This window comes from Citrus sinensis, chromosome 3 (assembly GCF_022201045.2).
Source record: "Citrus sinensis cultivar Valencia sweet orange chromosome 3, DVS_A1.0, whole genome shotgun sequence".
Lineage (NCBI taxonomy): Eukaryota > Viridiplantae > Streptophyta > Magnoliopsida > Sapindales > Rutaceae > Citrus > Citrus sinensis.
Genome location: NC_068558.1, coordinates 45,713,486 through 45,734,628, shown reverse-complemented (window position 1 = coordinate 45,734,628; position 21,143 = coordinate 45,713,486). Strand labels below are relative to the sequence as shown.

General features: G+C 34.8%; 3 protein-coding genes and 1 long non-coding RNA gene across 8 annotated transcripts; 3 read left to right on the top strand and 1 right to left on the bottom strand.

Annotated features, from left to right (window-relative positions):
- Window positions 1-382: 382 nt before the first annotated feature.
- LOC102624413 (importin subunit alpha) lies at window positions 383-5,045 on the top strand. Its single transcript, XM_006479976.4, has 11 exons — window positions 383-847; window positions 1,144-1,240; window positions 1,359-1,450; window positions 1,567-1,698; window positions 1,798-1,983; window positions 2,089-2,252; window positions 2,388-2,466; window positions 3,266-3,394; window positions 3,479-3,606; window positions 3,691-4,068; window positions 4,534-5,045. Exons 1-10 carry the CDS (start codon window positions 641-643, stop codon window positions 4,064-4,066), a joined length of 1,590 nt encoding a protein of 529 aa, XP_006480039.1. The 5' UTR covers window positions 383-640; the 3' UTR covers window positions 4,067-4,068; window positions 4,534-5,045.
- Window positions 5,046-7,814: 2,769 nt separating this feature from the next.
- LOC102624124 (uncharacterized) lies at window positions 7,815-10,843 on the top strand. Its single transcript, XM_006479975.4, has 3 exons — window positions 7,815-8,930; window positions 9,151-9,528; window positions 10,230-10,843. The coding sequence occupies exons 1-3, from the start codon at window positions 8,465-8,467 to the stop codon at window positions 10,592-10,594; spliced, it is 1,209 nt and encodes a 402-aa protein (XP_006480038.2). The 5' UTR covers window positions 7,815-8,464; the 3' UTR covers window positions 10,595-10,843.
- A 2,700-nt stretch (window positions 10,844-13,543) lies between these two features.
- LOC127901376 (uncharacterized) lies at window positions 13,544-14,615 on the bottom strand. Its single transcript, XR_008053530.1, has 2 exons — window positions 14,403-14,615; window positions 13,544-14,024 (listed from the first exon to the last, which is right to left on the bottom strand). It is a non-coding gene; the product is annotated as an uncharacterized LOC127901376 (long non-coding RNA).
- Window positions 14,616-15,613: 998 nt separating this feature from the next.
- Window positions 15,614-17,000, top strand: LOC102623069 (GATA transcription factor 16-like). 5 transcript variants are annotated; one of them, XR_001508365.3, is made up of 3 exons: window positions 15,614-16,173; window positions 16,274-16,405; window positions 16,515-17,000. XR_001508365.3 is itself a non-coding variant. In XM_006479972.4 (3 exons), exons 1-3 carry the CDS (start codon window positions 16,145-16,147, stop codon window positions 16,755-16,757), a joined length of 387 nt encoding a protein of 128 aa, XP_006480035.2. In that variant the 5' UTR covers window positions 15,644-16,144; the 3' UTR covers window positions 16,758-17,000. The 5 variants fall into 5 exon arrangements, 3 of the variants coding, with proteins under 3 accessions (XP_006480035.2, XP_006480034.2, XP_006480033.2); XR_001508366.3 differs by having other exon boundaries at window positions 15,615-16,173; window positions 16,280-16,405; XM_006479972.4 differs by having other exon boundaries at window positions 15,644-16,162; window positions 16,280-16,405.
- The last annotated feature ends 4,143 nt before the right edge of the window (window positions 17,001-21,143 follow it).

The window sequence follows — 21,143 nt, the reverse complement described above, 5'->3', positions numbered from 1 at the left end:
TTGAAACAATAATAAATATTTCATACCAAACAAGAACCTCAATTAGAGAGTGAGAAAAAACTTAAAAGCTAAATGCCAAAATTTTTTTTTAATAACATCTATGCAATTTTTTTAATTTCTTTATTTGGCATGCGTCTTCTTCATTTTTCAAACTACAAATACTTATATATAAGAAAAAGAAAAAGAAAAAGAATTTGTCCATTCAAATGGTCTGTTTTTTCTCATTATTTTAAGCCATTACGGCAGAGGGTCGTTAGGGTTGCCCCCACTTCAAATTCAAAATTCAATGGCATTTACGTAATTAAATCTTCATTTAGGCCTAATTGCACATTAAGAGTTAGTTGAACCCCTTTATAATGACATCGACCTCGTCGTTTCTTCTCCGTCCGATTTGAATCAGATCATCAATTTCATTCGAATAAAAATCCAAAATCCGCCTCATCGTCATCTGTCGTCTCGTCTCTCGCACTCTTTTCCTCAGTACATCGTTGCTGCTCTCTTTCCTTTCCCTCTTTTCTTTCTTGCAAAACCAACCGATCAGATTCAGCGGCTATCTCAAAGCATTTTAGTGTTTCCGATTACTAGATTCGATTAGAATTTCTAAACACACACGCACAAAAAGAAAGAAAGAAAAAACGACATGTCGCTTAGACCGAACGCAAGAACCGAGGTTCGCAGGAGCAAATACAAGGTAGCCGTAGATGCGGAAGAGGGACGGAGGAGGAGAGAAGACAATATGGTGGAGATCCGAAAGAACAAGAGAGAAGAAAGCTTGCTCAAGAAGCGACGCGAGGGACTTCAAGCTCACCAACCACTTACCAACTCCGCCGCTCTCGATAACAAGAAGGTCTTGTTGCTTCACTTTTTCTTTCTTTCTTCCTTTCTTTTTCTTGATAATTTGTCGTCTGAAATTAACATGTCGAATTTCAAGTGACGATTAGGGTTTACGTTTTGTCCACTTTTTGTTTATTCTTTTTGTTAGTGATGCATAAAGTAAGTGACCACGCAGTCGAATACAAAATTGAAGCTTCTCAGTTATTGAGACCTAGATTTTAGGCCATGTTATGGTGTTGGATTGACTGTTTTGTCTGCTTTTCTCTCCTGAAACCAATGGATCCTATGTTCTTTATAATCCAATTGCAGTTAGAAAGTCTTCCAGCTATGGTTGCAGGCGTTTGGTCTGATGATAGAAACATACAGCTCGACGCAACCACTCAGTTCCGGAAGTTACTCTCAATAGGTTTGATATTGCATCTTTTATATGCGTATGATGGAGTTTTTTTATCCTTTCTTTTCTTTTCTTCTTTTTTCTTTCCCCCTCAAGTTGTGTACTTGGTTGTGTTTTTAATTGTATTCAGAACGCAGTCCTCCAATTAATGAAGTTATACAATCCGGTGTTGTTCCTCGCTTTATAGAGTTTCTTTCAAGGGATGACTTTCCACAGCTTCAGGTTTCAATTATTTCATGTGTTGTTTTGACTTGAGATTTGAATGCATTTTAATTAGTTTATTTGTTGACCAATTTTTTTTCCATTGTTTCTTCTCTTGTTGTTTTGGTGCTGTTCAGTTTGAGGCTGCCTGGGCTCTTACAAATATTGCTTCTGGAACATCAGAAAACACCAGAGTGGTGATTGATCATGGGGCTGTCCCCATATTTGTCAGACTTCTAAGTTCTCCCACCGATGATGTTCGTGAGCAGGTATAGGTTGCATATGGTCCTGTCTTAACTTATGCTTCTTTATCGCATTTTTTCTTCTTTCATTGATATTTAGTCTAAAATGTATATTTGGGATTGTAGGCTGTTTGGGCATTGGGAAATGTTGCTGGTGACTCACCTAAATGCCGTGATCTTGTTCTTAGTAATGGGGCCTTGATGCCATTGCTGGCACAATTCAATGAGCATGCCAAGCTTTCTATGTTGAGAAATGCAACATGGACATTATCGAACTTCTGCAGGGGCAAACCACAGCCTTTGTTTGAGCAGGTTGGACCTTTAAGTAAAACTTTTGGGCTTTATGTGCTTTTACCCCTTATTCTGGTTTCCTGATATTGTTGCTGATAACTGGTGCTTTTGAATTTCTATGAACAGACAAGGCCTGCCCTTCCAGCTCTGGAGCGTCTTATACATTCAAATGATGATGAAGTGCTCACAGATGCTTGCTGGGCACTATCTTATCTTTCAGATGGTACCAATGACAAAATCCAAGCTGTTATTGAGGCAGGTGTTTGCCCCCGCCTAGTTGAACTTTTACGGTGAGTATTGCATGTTCTTTTTGGTGTAACTGGTATTTCATGTTCTTTTCGGTGCCAGTATTTCATTTTCCATGAGTTTTAACGAGATATCACTTGTGAAATCTGAATCCTATTAACCTTTCTTCTTATTGGCAGTCATCCATCTCCATCAGTGCTCATCCCGGCTCTTCGCACAGTTGGAAATATTGTCACTGGTGATGATATGCAGACTCAGGTATTTTTAGGCTCTAAAACATTATACTCATCCAATTTTTGAAATGACATTCTATTGGGAAAGTGCTTTCTTTCATGACAAGGTAGTGGTTTTAATATCAGAACCAAATAACTTTGATAATATTTGGGCTTGTACTTCTACATCACTTCTTGGTTTTTTTTCGTAGTGGAATGATGAAATTGTTTGGATGTTACTTGTATTAGTTCATACAAAATATGGAAGTTGAAATGATCTAGTGAGACATACTAGACATTTGTGGGAGTACGTTCTAGGCGTGTATCTTGACTTGCTGTTTTCAATTAATTGTTCTTGGAGGTAACTTGGTTTGTATCTGCTGCTTTTTCTGGTTCTAAAAATAATCCCCATTGTATTTAAAGTTTATATCAGCTGTATCTTAGTATAAGTCTGCCCTGCTCTCTTGGGCCTCAGATTGCCTGATTAGAGGATCACTTATCAGCAGGGCACTACTTTAATTTGTGATTGGTGATATTGTTTGTTTGCTGTAGAATGTGGCTTTTATAATATTCTTAGTTAAAGCTCAATTAGTTCTTTCAGTAATATCTGCTAAGCAGATTGTGAGGTTAAACAAAATTTATTCCTCAATTCTCTCTTTGCTATGCTATGAATATCTCTTAATGGTTTTGGAAGGATTTGTTAGGCTAATAGAAGATTTAAACCTTGGATTATGTAGCAAATTCTTGTCTATGGTGAAAGAAAATGCTTGAGCTTGTAGTTCTGCGTTTTGTGTATTTGGCTATTTGCTTTCTGAGTGGTGTTTGATCCCTTTATTTTTTGACAGTGTATAATAAACCATCAAGCTCTGCCATGCCTTTTGGACCTGTTAACACAAAATTATAAGAAGAGCATCAAGAAGGAAGCTTGTTGGACCATTTCAAACATCACTGCTGGAAATGTAAATCAGATACAGGTGAGCAAGTCATCCATATTGTTATCATAAAGCTGCAGATATTTTTATTGCATTTATGAGCTTTGTTGCCTGAAAAACATACAGGCCATAATTGAAGCTGGTATCATAGGGCCCCTTGTTAATCTGCTTCTAAATGCTGAGTTTGAGATCAAGAAAGAGGCTGCATGGGCTATTTCAAATGCGACATCTGGTGGCAGTAATGAGCAAATTAAGTATAAATTCTTTTACGTGTCAAGAACTTGTTTGCCTTCTTTATTGTTTTCATACATACTAATAATCATTTTATTATTTGGTAGGTTCTTGGTGAGCCAAGGGTGCATCAAGCCACTATGTGATCTACTAAACTGTCCGGACCCTAGAATTGTAACAGTTTGCCTGGAAGGGCTTGAGAACATTTTGAAGGCTGGGGAAGCTGAGAAGAATATGGGTAACACAGGTGGTGTAAACTTGTTTGCCCAAGCTATTGATGATGCGGAGGGGTTGGAAAAGATTGAAAACCTTCAGAGTCATGACAACACTGAGATATACGAGAAGGCAGTGAAGATTCTTGAGACATATTGGGTGGAGGAGGATGAAGACGAGCCTTTACCCCCAGGTGATGCTACCCAAGCTGGATTTGGCTTTGCAGGCAATGGACTTCCTGTTCCATCTGGTGGATTCAACTTTGGTTGAAGGTTTGTAACCATTCAGTCCACAACCATTTGTTTTAGATGTACTTACAAACAGAAGTTGAGTTGGGAAGTGCTAGGTGGACAGTACCTTCTGGCGGGGTATTGCCTAACCATTGGTTGGAATTTTTTTTTCATTAACAACATTCTGAGAAAAGAAAAATCACATGTTTTGATTTAATTGGATAGGTGGAATTAGTTTGATAAATTATACTGGATGCAACACTTTGGGTGTGTTATAGTTGGAACTGGCCAGACGCTTGCCTAGCGATATACTAGCAGTAAGATAGGATATTTTACTTGGGACTGGTGTTAGGTGTTGCTTTTGGTCATTTAGACAGTGAACATTTTCTTTCTGGTACTTGGGGTTTAAGTAGGTCAAATATTAAGAGGTGGATTTATGAGTTTGACCCATCTTTAGAAAAATAAAAATGTTCCTGATTTCAACATGACACTGTTTGTGATTTGCAGGAAAACAATTGGATGTGGAATGAAGTTCAGAGTCCAGGTCTGGTGTCTATGATCATCAATTTCATGTGGGGGGAGGCTCCTTTTGCTGTTCTTTGATCTAGTTTTGGTCCAGATTCAAAATTGGTTGAAGATAGGCTGAGTAATGTGTCATTTTCAAGGGTCAAGTAAAAGAGTGGTGAACAAAGATGGGGAAATTACACAGTATAGTCTCTTTTCGTTTTCTTTTAGTAGTCTTTTTTTTTTCAGTGTCCTAGTTCCTGAAAGCAAGAGTGGGGCATGCTGCTGCCGATTTAAACTTGTGCTGTTTACTGGTTTATGACTAAGAGCAATGACAGAAAATAGATATATTTCTGTTCTCTTAGAGGTGTTTTCTTCTTCTTTTCTTTCTTAGTGCTGGCATGATTTTGTATTTGACCAAGATAAGCATATTTTTTAGTTTGAAGAAGGAATTTTGGTTGTGTATTATGCAAAATATACTAGGATTAATGAAGTGTATTGTATTGTTTCGGTAACTTCTAGGTCATTATGCCTGCTTGTTAAGTGTTGATTTCTATTGGAACCAGGTACGGAACCATCCCGGCATCCCCCATTTTGCGCACACGCTGTTAATTAATAATGATGGAAGGGCTTAAAGGTAGTTTTATTTGTAGGTTTGAGGAATGTAGAATCGGAATTGTTACTATTGTTTTACTTTTAAAATGGGTAGGAGAACGAGAATGAGAATGAGTTAATGGGTTCCACAGGAACAAAAACTTGATTTCTTCGGGGATATTAAAAAACCCTCCCCAATTTTCTATATTTTCCAATTTACCCTCATTTGAAAAAACTGAACTGTTGCATCTGCCGTCACTGGTCGCGCAGTCGCTAACAGCAAGCCATCGATCTCGCGTCGAAGCAGCAGCATCCGCCGTCGTTCTCGCATCGAAGCGGCAGCAACCCCAAGTCATCAAATCGGCATTGCAGCACCCCAAAATCAAAGCCAGCAACCGCTGACCCTTTGCCAGCCGTCGATCTCGCGATTATTATTGTTATTAGCAGTTGTTTTTTTTTTTTTTGATTTCATCAGTTGCTGTTGTTATTATTGTTATTATTATTTTTATAATAACAATTATCTAAGGTATGTTTAATATATTATATTATGGAGTATTAAAATATGATTTATATTAAATTAATACTAGTACTATATTTAGAAAAAAATGAAAATGGGTTAGTGCTAATGTGGCAGTTACTATGAGTCGCGTCTGATGCGGCAGTTAGCTTGCTTTTTTTTTTTTGCTTGCTTTTTTTGCTCTTTTTCTTTTGCTTTTGCTTTATAATAATAATAATAATAAATAAATAAATATAACTTTTTAATATAATATGATATTATATACTTTTTATTTTTACATTATAATTATTAATACAAATTAATAAATATATAATTTTTTATTTAATAATATTATATTTTTATATTATAATTTATTATTAAATTTATAATTTATTATGACTAATAATAAATATTTAAATGTGAATAATATCAATTTAAAATTAATAATATAAATAATAATATATTTAAATATATAATATATAATATTAATATAATATAAAACTTATTTAAATTAATTTTAAAAAATTAATACAATACAATGTAGCACCAAACATTGTACAATATTATTATAATACAGTGCTAACGCAATACGATATAATACATAAGGGTGGCAAAAATATCCGCTCGAGTGTGGTCCCCGATTAGAACCCAAACCATACTTGGGCGTTGTTACTTGGCCTGGGATGAAGCCAAGCCGGTCTTAATTGATAAACTCGAAACATTGCTCGAACCCATATTTTATTAAAAAAATATTTTAAAAAATATATATTATTTTAAATATTTATATTTATTTGACTCATCCATTACACATATCTAAAGTTTTAAACACTTAAAGTTTATATTTTCATGTTAAACTTTATTGAAATAAATTAAAACTTATAAAATTACAAAAAAAATAAAAAACTATGCATATATAATATTAAAAAATACAAAATCCGGGTACCCGACTTGCTTGAGCATCTGAGCCGGGTCCGAGCATTGCGATACTCGGACCCGAAACCCTAATAATACAATACATTAGCATTAAAATAATATAATACAATATACCAAACGCAACCTAAGAACATTACTTACAATAATTCACTTAAATTTCAAGATATATAAAATAAATACAGGAATATTTATCATTACGGCTTTTATATATGTTAATATCTTATTCTAATTAGGGATGGCAAAAATTCCCACGGGAACGGGTACCCTCGGGGATTTTTCCCATTCGGGAAGGGTATGGAGATAATTTCATACCCAATTTCTTATTCGAGGAAGGGACGAGGAAATTTTTTTACCCAATTTCTTATTCAGGGAGGGGACGGGGATGAGGTGGAATCCCCATCCTCTACCCATTTCCCCATTTTAATTTTTAATTTAATTTTTATTTTTTAAAATTACTAGTAAATAAATAATAAAATTTGAATTATAAAATTATAAGTATTGGTAAAAATAAAAAAATATTAAAATATTTATATTATTAAACTTTTAGGCCTAATTAACTAATTAAAGTCCTAAATTTTTATTTAGGATATTAAAAAGACCGGACAGATTATATTAGCCCAAAACTTTTGTTTTAATTTTAATATTCATTAAATATTTTAAACTTAAATCTATTTTTTATTTATCTTAAATCTATTTTTTATTTATTTTTAGATGTTATAATTGCCCACAACAAATCACAATTTTAATATCTAATCTAATATAATATTTGTTCTTGATTTGCTTTGACTTAACTATTGTGTTGTAAAGAAAATAATCCACATTTATAAAGTGTCCACGCCACCATTGAAAAGTTAATTTTGAATCTAAATTTAATTTTATTTATAACAATTTTGTATTAGGCTATTAATTTGTTCACGATAGTTTGTATCCTTTGCATGCTACGTTACTTACTAATTTAATGTATGTGATTTTTATAATGGATATTAATTTAAGATATATTTCAAACTTTATTTTTATTTGAATTTTTTAGTTTAATATGATTAACTCAAAATCAAAAATAAAAAATATATATTAATTATTCGGGGATCGGGGACCCTCAGGGATCCCCTGTTATTATTCGAGGAGAGAATGAAAATTTTCTTAAATAATTTTAATGAGGATGGAAAAGAACAGGGACATACGCAAAATATCGAAAATAAATACAGGGAGATTGGTCCCCTCCCCACCCCCATTGACATCCCTAATTCTAACTCTCATTTTAATCTATTCTAGTTTTATTCGATTCTTATTTTCAATTAATAAACGCACCATAGTTGCTGCATCTGCAATCCTCTGAGCGCTTTAAAGTCTTCTAGAATTTTGTAAACTTCTGAAGATTTCTGAGTCGCATAGTAAATTGGATGGTAAATTAGACGGTGAAATATGACGCCGTCTTACTAAGAAGACGACGGCATGGATTTGACAAGCGAAGTTTCCTCCAGTAATACGACGGCTGTAGACGTTTTCCTGCCAAGTACATAAATCATTCCGACGAAAATGCCCATCTTTGCATTAACTTATTTCGTGATGAATGATCGATGATCGTGTAAGCGGGGGTATCTAGAAAGATCTTGGAAGTAACCTCATGCTTTAAACCGACTTCCATACTTAACACTTGGGCAAGGCGGTACTATTTTTGGACAAGCTCATGGTGTCTTTCCCCTTTGATATTTACTACAACAGTGCCACTATTGTTTTAGAACCAAACTGTTGTTCCAACCTTCCTTACTTAACACGCGAGCAAGGCGGTACTATTTTGGACAGCTCACGGTGTCTTTACCCTTTGATACTTACTACAACAGTGCCACTACGTGAGCAAGGCGGTGCTATTGTTTTAGAACCAAACCAAGAGCCCAGTTACTACTATTAACTATGACCCTGTCCCTGCATTACTACCATACCATACAACCAGCGGTGTATCAAAAAAGAGAGATGAAAAGCCAACTATCTTGCGGTGAGGTAGATGAGTACGACCCTTCTGGATTGGTGTATTGTTGGTGGAGATCAGCAGCAAAGTTTGATGAATGCGTTAAACTCAAGCTTGACCTCCCCAATGTTTCAACACTGACACCTAGGCTCAGAGTGCTTAGAGAAATGGAGAGGTTGGCCCTGATTGCACCGGACGGACTCAATGAGCTTCGACACAAGTTTCTCAGCTATCGTTCTGGTGACTTCTGGATACCAATTGGAGGGATTCAAAAGGGAGGAATGGACATTCCTCCAGTGATCACCATTCTCTTGATGGGTTTCTCTGGTTCAGGAAAAAGCTCGCTTGTCAACCTTATGTACAGTGTTCTTAGTCGTTCTGGACTTGTACTCTTCGCTCAAACATCATCGGGTAAGCTGCAAGCGATTTTCTCATGATCTGAGTTTTCTCTGAGCAAAATACTTGGATAATTGGTAACTATATATATATATATATATATATGAAGATAGTTAAATCTCAACTATAAATTATCACTAATGAACACGTGGGATATGATGTAGAAAACTGAATCAAGAGAGATCCTGATTTCACATTACATTATGCTGATGTAGTTATCATTTTTCCATTGCAGGAAATTCTTCGCACACCATAACTATGTATATGGAAGAGCACAATGTGATGAGGTCACTGCAAAGTGGATTTTGTGTGTACGATTCCAGGGGGTTTAATTACAATCGAGTGCATGAAGGTCTAGAGGAACTGTCATCTTGGATGAGCGAAGGGGTACATCATAATCAGCGGTGCTTGAGATCAGATGATTGTGCATTAATGAAAAACGATGCAGAAATTGATGACTTAAAATCATCTCCTAAGTACGTGCTTAGGAGGGTGGATTTCGCAATGGTAGTATCTAACATAGCTGAGATCTATAAAGCTTTAAAAGCGGGTGATTCCAAGCCTTTAGATGCCACCAAACGGCTCTTCAGTGCACCTGGTTTGAGAAAATGCAGTAAGATTTCCTTCTGTATCTTGGTTTGTTTCTCTTAGTACTTGCTTTATTACATGTAATTATGATTGTTTTATAGCCACATATACTTAATCGATTACTAACTTGTTGAAGTTGGCATCGCATTGAAGCTTTCCTGAAGCACATATTAGGACACCAATCCTTATTAGTGCTTTTTTAGCAAAACTTGTTGCACAGTAATTTCAGACTAAAAAACCACAAGTTTCAATTCATCGATTCTCAGTGAAGAGTCCGATCCTCGTATCATTTCGTCGATAATGTAGCTGATGCCTAGAGTCCTTGCTCCTCGTATGACGTTTTTCTTTCTTTTTCTTTTTTTTTCCCCTTTTTTGTTTAATGCTGCTATCTCGACTCGTATCTGTAACTATTGAGTCATAATGCATGGCCAGATATACTGTACCAAAAATTGACCATTTAGATCACAGTCAATGGACAAATTGAGCTTCTATTGATTTATACCATCTTTATTGGATAATCGGTGCTACTTTTTGTTTTTATGAAGGGATTAATTAATTAGCATCTCTTCTCATAAATAGCAGCTAAGCTCATTAAAGCAATCCGTGTGATAAAAAAGATGACTCAATGTCAGCTGAATAGTATACTATAAACCTTTATACTGTAGTAGCATAATGTTAAAACCAAAAATTTTACATTATGGGCTTTTATTTCTACTGTGACTGCAGATGAAAATCCCATCTTGATCTTGACACATGGTGACATGTTATCAACTGAGGAGAGGCTCGATGCCAGGTTGAAAATATGTGAATATCTTGGTGTATCTGAGATCAGTGGAGTGTACGACATAGTGTGCCTCACAGAATATGGATTTCCCGCAGAAGAATGTGACCCCGTTACAGCCTACTCCATAGCTGAAGCTATATACAGGGCACTGCTAATATCAGACAGGGGCCACTCACCGAAGAAAACCTTCCGAGACTGGGCGGTTCTCATATTGTCATGTATGCTGTGCTTCATTGCCTCTTTCTTATCTTTGCTTGCTGATCTTTGTTCAAGGCTCGGACAAAGAGGTCAGAAATTGAAGATGTGATAGAGAATTAGAGACTGTTGCTGCTTAGTTGAGGAAGCAATTGTCATGTATTAATTGTATCACCTCTAGACTAGTGATTGGTTATGTACATTCTAAGTTTTAAGTCTGTGGTAGTGACCTAGTGCGATGAACAACACTATATATGTGTGTGTGTGTGTGTGTGTGTGTGTATTTTTGTAAATTTGGTTAAATTTAAAAATAATACTGGGATCTTTTTGGGTTAATCAATTAAGAATAACTTGATTGTGGATGAACGATCAGTTTTTGCAAAAACTTCTGACCTAAAATGACAAATTGTTCTTGTAAAACCGATAGCCTTTAAAATTTGCTAAAAACTGGTGCCTCCACTTCAAAATCTGATTGCTCTTGCAAAACTTCAATCACTTGTTGCATCTTCTGGAACTAGTTTAAGAAAAAGCAGCGTTAGTTATGATTTTATGTCATCAAGGTGCTTACTGAGTTCAGAGAGAGCATGTTCTTTTTAAAATGAGACAGCGCGCTGGTCATACTTCCGATTCTTTATCGTTAATGTGTTAGTTTGCGAGCTGGTATCATCAAAAGTTCCTGGCTCGATCCCACGGATTTTGTTGAAAAATATTAAAAGGTGAAATGAGTAAAAAAAAAAAAAAAACATAACGCATCAGGTTTTTTTATTTTTGAATTTTTTAGTGGGAGGCAGAGCAGCCATATCACTCCGTAATATTTGTGGGTTGTTTTGGTATTTGCAGGGCTTTTGGACCACATTACGGTTGTGAAGGGTGTCAATTTATTTGTTCCGTATCGTGGGTTCCTCCTCCCCTATATCAGACTTTATGTGTAGACTGCGAGACAAAAAAGAATAAAAAGAAATGGCTGGCCGTCTCTGCATATAAACCTGAACAAATGGCTCGGGTTTGTCTCATCTTGCATCGTCGTCTGGGCTTACTTTTTAAATCTACCTTGAACAACAAAACAAACAACTGGTTCTTTTTTCTAATCAGTGAATCTGTCTCCTGTCGCAACCGCACACATTGGTGTAGTGCTAGGGTGGCTGACCTTCATTATATATATAGAGAGAGTAAATCATCGTAAAAGAAATATATATTTCAAATGCTGTAGTTCCGTTATGCACAGACAGTCAAGTAGTAAATTAAAAATTGTGTAAAATCACCGTGCACGGAATAAATGCGCATTATTAACATTTTTTTTACTCTCAAAATAGCTAATATTTAAATTTAATTAATTAGCTAATAGAATTAGTCTGATCCAAATATGTGGTTATAAGGTTATTTGGTCTTCCCTAAATTGGTTGGGGGTGTCAGTCTATCTTATAATAAGGCATCTTCATTTGCATAATTAGCATGATAATGATGATAATTATTAGGACCTTGTTAAGTTACATTATAATATAACTTACATGGTCCATTAAATTGTAATTAGTGAATTAAAAATAGAATCAACTAAACTATTTTTTAGGTCACTAAATATACATTTTGGATGAATGTAAGTTACATTATCATGTAACTTAACAGCACCCTAATTATTATTATTATTATTATTAACTCACAAGTTCAAACCTAAAATCTGAATTTTAAAAAAGTTAATTCTTCACAGTTGGAACTAAACCTTAGACATCGTATAATTGACATGAGCTGATTAGTTGAAGATGAAATAATTTGTGTAAAAAACTTCTGTTAGACAATTATAATTCCTTGACTTGCTAGGCTGTTTGCCTGGTCACTCAGCGTTTTACTGAGCGGCAGTGCAAATAGATCCACTTACGTACCGACCAAATTAAGTATTAAAATATATAGATATATACACACACACACACACACACACACATATACGTATGCCAGAAGGCCCAGAACATCAAAAAAAAAAAAAAAAACCAAATGTAACATAAGCTTACCCCAAAATTCTGGACCCATGTGTAGACTCTTAACATATGTAGACGGTAGACCTGGTCCGTGTCACATCGACCCCGGTAATATAATCCTGCATATTCGTTAATGCATTTTTAACAACAGTAGCGATATTCTCACAAATATGAGCACAAAAGTTTGCACAAAACGACAACTTTTAAAAGGTTCCTCGTACGTGCACCAAACAAGACACACGCACGTTACGTTTTGTTCTCCCTTCACTACAAAAGCTCGATTTTCACTGCAACTGTGCAACTCGATTTTCATTCTAAAAGGCTCCTTTCATTGCAACAAAAACCCAGCAGCTTCGTTCTCCACACAGCAACAGCTTCGTTCTCGGTTGTCCTCACTCTCTTAGCTCGGTTTTCTCTCATTCTTGGTGGCTTCATTCTCCCTCACTCTCTCGGCATCGATCTCCCTCAATCTCTCCCTCAATCTCTCGATCTCAGCAGTAGTATTTTGCCCCATTTCGGGTACTTCACCTAGCCTAACGTGGATCTTAATTTTTGTCATATTTGCCGAATTTTGTGAGCCTTTGAGCAATTAGGTTCTGTTTAGTTCTTAATTTATTCTATTTAAATTTTACAGAGCATATATTGCAATTGCCGATTAATGTTGATTGTGTTGTTCAATTTATTACAAAAGTGAGTTGTTTGCAGCCATTGCAAGAGTATTGTTAGTCTATGCGATTTTTGTCAAGTTGAATGAAATATGAGAAAACCCAGTTGCTTGGTCTGTTCATGTGGCTTAGAGATTTGTGAGTGATTATGCAGTGCATTTGCAACATGGTTTTGCAGCTGAAAATGGTTTGATTGGGAAGGGGGAAATGTTAAGCTTTCTGTGGCATTCAAGCCGTGATTTTGGCGTGCATATGCTCGGTGCTAACAAATGTGACCTTGATTCCATGTTCAGCAATACCTTGTGCTGGGAATGGTATCACTACAACGTGAGGTTCCTTGTCCATTGAAATTAGTTCAAACTTTTCCTTGTGAACCAAAAGTTATACACGATTTAATGCAAAGTTGCAAATAACAGAAAATAATATTTCAACCATAAACGTAATTTTCATTGCAAATAAGAGAAGTTAATACATTAGTTGAATATACAATTTAAATACAATACATATTAAAATACATATAATTATTTGTGGGACATATTTTACAATAATACTTGGTTGCGAACTTTGTTAAAGTTCTCTTTCAAGCAATTCAAATTTAAAAGACAAGCATTCCATTTGATGCCCCAGCTTGCGCACTTCTCCTAGTAAGAGATCAATTTTAATCTCGTTCATATTTCGATCTTCCACCCCTCGACACACAGTATATTCACTGTTCTTCCGATCGTCGTCTAATTCAAATGCCCCACATCCTTTGCACTTCCAAAACTTACGATTCAGATTCTCTCTTGTGCGCGAAGTTCGTAAGATCTTATCATTGCAGCACTTTTCACAAGTTTTTATATGTGGATTTGGAACTTCACTCATGCTAGAGGACATTGTGATAGAAATATCCAACCAATTTAAGCAACTGACAAGGAGATAAAAAAAGTCGTAATAGTTAATGAGCGTTAAGCAACTGGACAGGGAAACAATATAGGACACACCAGCTACTAATCAATTCCAAAAGAAAAAAATAGCAACACACAACAATGTTGCTCTCAAGGTTTTTGTCGACTATCTCCTGCAAACTTAATATCTATCTAATAATGTTTGTCAATCACATCTGAATATTTTTTATTTGCTGAACTAATGACAAAGAATATCACCGCCTCACATTGTTCAAATAATTTGCAACATCACTTGCATGAATCTGTTTTTTAAGCTCAAGTTTACATTATTTAGAATAGTGAATAGCATGAAAAAAAGCAAGATAGTAGCTCAAGTTTACACAAATCTATTGTTTTACCTTCCTTTCACATTGAATTCTGAGTCAAGGAGAAGAAATCCATTTCCCTCAGCATTTCCATCCTTATCTCCAAGGCATGACACCAGGATATCACTAGAAGCAAGGCAATGAGCCGTGTGAGGATAAGATAATCCTGTCTTCTGTACAATATCTGCAGGCTCAACAACTTTATGCAAAGAGGGAGCCCTTGGATTTTTTTGTGTGTCAATTACGTATATACGACCAGATCTGAAAGTAACAACGATAATTTATTTAAATTCTTTTTCTTTACAAATCTTGAAGCATTTATATAATACATGCAATGTGTTTTGATTTTCCTAGATGACCGAAATAGGAAAAATAAATCAATTCGTTCAAAATCCAAAGCTAATATCAATACAACCCAAAATCACTATACCCTCAACAATAACCATTCAAAATCCAAGTGGCCGAAATGGGGCAAAATAATTAATTTTCAATTAATTACAAATTAAAGCAATAAATTGAACACTAACCTTAACAAGCTCCGTTAATTCGGTTGTGTTGGGGTAGAGAGAGTGATGAAACTGAGATCGAGAGATTGAGGGAGAGATTGAGGCAGATCGAAACCGAGACAATGAGGGAAATAGAGCCACCGAGAATGAGGGTGATCGGAGCCGAGAGAGTGTGGCAAAACATATCTAGCGAGAATGAGGAAGTACAGAGCCGAGGACGAGGGAGAATGGTGTCTAGAGAATGAGGAAGCTGCTGGGTTTTTGTTGCAGTGAAAGGAGGCATACGCGAGTGGGAGGAGCTGGGAAGAGCGTGTGTGTTGTTGTGCACGTACGAAGAGCCTTTTAAAGGTGCAAAAAACGCACCGTTTTGTGCAAACGTTTGTGCGCTAATGTGTGAGAACATCATTTTCCTTTTAACAAACCACAAAAATCGTCAGGCCCCTCTTTATCCTCTAAACATAAAGTTTTCGATGATGTGATAGTAATAATTCGATTCTAGATCCTTGCAGATCTTAAAAGACTTTACGAGTAAGCAAAATTAATCGGCGAATAGTAATATTAAAAAAGGATATATATTTTTTTTAGTTTTTTCTCTTAAATCTCTCCCAATCTTTTAAATTTAGTGAAACAAATTAATTTAAGTATTAGTAAAGTGAAGAAAACTTACTTAATTATCAATATTAAAATTAAAATTTAATCTTAATTATTTATTTTATTAAAAGAAACTAAGACATAAAAAATATTAGGAAAGAACTCTTATCGTCTATTGATATGTCCAGCTGCCCACCACAAGAGGAGTTAAAAAGGAGTGTGCAGCCCCAAGATATTATTTTTTTTGAAAAAAATCAAGTTCAGGTGTTATTATGATATCTATTTATTTGTTAAATTTTGAGAAGTAGTTCTGGAGGTATTTATTTAAAAGGACATATGTCTTTATATATAGGTTGTTGTTGTTGTTGTTGTAGTTTCCCTTCGTTGCCAGTTTCTCCGATCCATTGGCTCAAACATAGGTTACAGTTTGTGATCCTCTCCTCTTCTCTCACCCAGTGGCCAGCTTCTTCAATTCCCCTTTTGAACGATCAGTACTAAATAATTTGTGTCTTTGTTCGCTAATTAAATCTCTGTCTAGCGATGTACTCCTTGCTGCGTTAATACCGGTGATAAATCGACCAAAAGATCGATGTTTTAAAGTCACTTACGTACAACGCACTTGATCCTGGCCACAGGGCTCAACCTTCATTCCTTTCTTATAGCTGCTAATTGGCTACAATGGATGTGAAGACAAAAGTGAGTACTGAGTAAGCTTTTGCTCTTTTTGCTCTCTCTCTCATCCCCCAAATATATATATATATATAGGTAGAGAAGGAACTTATGATCAAATCTCCCTTTGCTTTAAAGAAACAGAGAAGAGAGGCTGAGGAGATGATGAAAAGTCCACCAGCAGGTACGTTTAACGAGATGAATAAGAGTTGTATTGATTGCCACACAACAAGAACGCCTCTTTGGAGAGGAGGTCCAGCTGGCCCTAGGGTATATATATATTATATTCCTTCTGTTCAATTTTATCACGGAGTAGCTATTCGGATTGTTATTTGTCGTGGTCCTGATTTCAAATTTTTGACAATTGGTTGGTGTCCAGTCTCTCTGCAACGCATGTGGGATCAGGTACAGGAAAACAAAGAAGCTGGCTCTCTTAGGTCGGGACAAAGGAAGAGCACAGAAGCGTAAAAGAAAGTACAGTAGCAATAATAATAATAAAGGTGCTACCAAGCTTGGAATTTCTCTCAAGGCAGGATTAATGGCTGTAGGAAGCGATATGGGAGAGGAAGAACAAGCGGCCATACTTCTGATGTCTCTATCCTACGGTTGTCTTTATGCTTAATTAGCTTTTCTTCTTTTCTTTTTATTTTCTTTTTAGTATTTTACCAACCTCAGTTACCTCATCACCATTCTTTCTTTTACCTTTTTGCCATCGATGGAATGGATGGTGTAAACGCAACATTTGATGCTCTTGGTTGACTGGATTAGTTTGTTCTTTTTGGTGAAAGCCAATATATTGCTTCTCCTCCGATTACATTAATACTATTATAAGTTGCAATCGGGAAGAAGCCAGTATTCGTGTTAATTGCTATAATAATTCCTCGAAATATTCAATAATTCATTCTTTTACTTTGTACCTCCATGAATTTCTTCCAATTTATCAAGACTATATATTTCAATACAAAAAAAAACAAAATTTAGGAATAATAGCAGAGAATATTTTCCAAAACTGATAATAACAATAATAATGATCTCTTTTAGGATATACTTTGAACCATACTGCTATTTAGTTTTTGGAAAAATTACTAAAATTTTCCTTATATATTAGTAAGAAGCACTTTCACCTAAACTCAAATTGAGTATGATATGTAATCCCTCGTCATTTATAAACATTGTACTCGATTCTTTTACATTAACAGAAGTTGATATTTTCTAATAAATTATTAAAAAGTTCATATTGCAGAGTTAAGTTATTTTACAAACTATAGACATTTGTGAAAATTAGACATTCTATATATTTATGATAATACTATACTTAATAAATTGATTTAATTATCTAAGTTCTGGAAATAAATTGGGCAATAGGGCATTCAAAGTTTTGGTGAAGCGTATTTTATGTGTGATCATGAGATGATACATTGTCTTACGTAAGAAATAAAATTAATACATAATTCATGGTAGGATTGAAATGGAATAAAATGAAGATTTTATAAGACAATGCAATATACAAATAACTTATGTTTATGCCGAAATTTTAGATTAAAAAATAAGTTAAGTAATTAACTTAGCTTATCAATTATAATACCGTTATCGTGCATACTAGCATATTAAAGCGTGACACACAAAGAATATTCTAATTTAACAAATATTTACAATCTGTTAGAGCATCACCAAAAAACTCTTTAAATAAAATTTTATTACTTATTTGAATAGCTACATAAGCATTTAAGTCTCCAAAAGACACTCCAATTAAAATTCTTCAAATAAGAAATGATCATCTCTCTTCAAATTTGGAGAGTTATTTTCTTCATCTTCAATTTATATTTTATTACTTTTTATTGGAGAAAGAGAAAGATGTGCTTTAATTACTATTGACTTTTTCTTTAAAAAAATAGTTAGTTAATTAAAATAATACTAACTCATTTATATTTGAAAAGTCTTTTGGAGAATAATATATTTTTTACTTTTTTATTTGTCACATAAATAAATAAATAAATATTTAAAAAGTAAAATTTATAAAAAATTTTAGAGATACTCTTATTTATATCTTTTAGGAGAGTCCATAAATTTTCCCTTTATTTTTAATAGAACTGACGTGTTAAAATTGGGGTCAAATGGGGAAAGTTGACAGTGTCGTAATGTGGGTCCAAATTCTATTCTCATTGCTCTTAAATGGTATTTTCCATGGGTTATTTTTACATACCTCCCCTGAGGTTTCACGTAATAACACTTTAATAAAAATATGATGGTATTTTTATATCACTCCCCTGTTTTTAGTATTTCCGTTGGTTGACCGTTTGTGCCCTAAAAATGACAAAAAATACCCTTTCTGTTAACATTAATATGTTAATAATATTGATTTTGATGATAACAAATTTTAAATGTATTTTGACAAAAATATTGGAGCTATTTCTTAATAAACGAAAGCCCTTTTAATCATTACCTTATTTCTTCATAAAAGATGGATTTTCAAATTAAGAAGAGATTCTCTGCAAAAACTCGTTTAAAATTGCAATTCTAGTTATAAACGGTGAACATTTTATTTAAAACGGTTAACCGATTAAAGGCAGAGAGCAACACATTTCCTAAACCTCTAACCGTTTATGAAAAACGGAAAACACAAAAGATGGGGAGGTTACTGGAAATTAACGATAAACCGTTTTTCTTTTAAATGGTTAACCGATTAGCACCAGAGAGCAACATATTGCATAAGCTCTAGCCGTTTATGTTTAACGGAAAACACCAAAGATGGGAAGGCTACTAGAACCTAACGGTGAACCGTTTATTTTAAACGGTTAACCGATAACGTCCAGAATTGAAGGTTGTCCTCCTCTGGCATTGATTAACGAAAACTGATAAGGCTAAATTATTGTGCAGGTTACTGGAGCCAAACGGCAAACCGTTTATTTTAAATGGTCAATAGATAATACCCAGAGAAGCCACTTTATGCAATCCCTTAACCGCTAAATGAAAACGGATTAACTGATGTTCATTTTGCAGGTTACTGGAGACAAACGGCTAACCGTTTATTGCAAACGGTTAACCGATAATATCCAGAAACGTTACTTTATGCAAGTCCTTAACCATTTAGCGTAAACGGATAACAAATGCTCATCTTGCAGGTCTCTGGAAGTTAACGGCGAAAGGGCAATCCTAAACGGCTAACCGTTTATTTGAAATCTGGCCCAACGGTAACTTTGACCAACCGAAACGGTTAACCGTTTATAGTTAACGACGAACCGTTTTCTGTTCGACAGTTTGTAACGGCAAGATTTTCAGCTCCAGATATAAATAAGCTCATTCAAATTCAAAGAAGATTGATCACAACACAATCATTTGAGCTAATATCCGAGAATACAATCTTCATAGAGCTTAGAACACATTCTTGCTTCATCTATTCACTTATTAAGCATCATTGTGTAATCTTATATATTGTGAGAGGCAAAACAGTTTGTAATCTTTTACTTTGAGTGATTGTAAATATTGGGATACACTTGGGTTAAGAGATTGGGGATAATCTCTTGTTGTAAAGGTCCATTGACACCTTGGAAGTCAAGTGTAAGCATTTGAAGCCTTGGAGTCGTGGACGTAGGCGAGGTTGGCCGAACCACGTAAAAATCTCTGTGTTTGAATCCCTCTTCCCTTATCTTTTTATATTGTGATCATCTTAATTGTTATTGCTTTGAATTTGATTTATAATTGCATTAAAATTTTCTTTAATAAATTGAATAATTTTTTAGAATCCCAACTCACCCCCCTCTTGGGTTGCATACTTGTATTTCACTTTCAAGGCTGAGAGGTACAATTTCCCAGCTAATATTTGGCAATATTTGGCGGTAAAGACATATAAGTATACTCAAAAGTTTAAGATACCCACATCAAACATAAATTTCACATTGCTTAGAAGTTTGAGATTTGCGTAAAAAAAAATTATAAAAATTCTAATATTACAGATGGAACAGTGGCATTTATATACTTTTACTAAACCCATAACAGTGGCTGCAACTTACAATATATGATAGTACCAGCACAATTTCCAACCTTACAATCATGCATTACAAGATTAATTAACAAACATCCATCACATAAACCAAAAATGGCTATCATCTTGACCAGCCAGGCGGGGGAAAAAATTACTATTTCACACACAAATCCTCTTACCTCAACAGTAAAGCTTATATAATCCCTTCCTAATGATAATGACTGCAACTTATAAAATTTGACAATACCAGCACAATTTGTATTCCTATAGTCATGCATTACGAAATAAATAAACAAACAACCATTGCACAAACCCAAAAATCCATTATCATTTTCACTAGCCAAGTAGGGGAAAAAACAAGCCATTTCACAATAACAAAGCCTCTAACTTCAAACAAACAAAAAAGACCCATTTTTTTCCATTTCCAATCACACAAATGTTACACATTTAAGCTGAAGTACAAGATATGTTAAGCTCTGAACAATTTTTGCATAGTTGATACATCACATGATAATAACCTAACCAACATGACTTTTCCACTAATTTAACATACATCGAAACCCATAATCCACAACACGGCGGTACCAATTTTTCCAGCTTATATATCCAAAATGAAGAAAACCAAAGCTATAATTTACATGCAATAGTGTTTAACAAAGACTAACCTCTTCGCAGCTCCAATATCAGTTGCGGAACCACGTCGCCATTTGTACTCGCTCGTCGGCAGTCTTGTATCACCAACCAAGCTTGTCTTGTTCATGGGTAAGTTCAAAATGGTGATGAATCTTGATCTTCAAGCTCGATAATATTTGTTTGTTCTCACACTGACGTTGCTGAGGGGTGAATGTTGTGTGAGTGTAATCTTTTTGCATAAGATTTACACTTTTGTGAAGGGATTTCTTTTGGATAATGAATTGGACCGGGTAATGGAGTGATGCTTCTCTTCATTTCGCGCTTATCAATGCTACTACAGTTAAGTTTTTAAGTTTTTTTTTTAATTTTAAATGAGCTTTTATGATTTTAGCC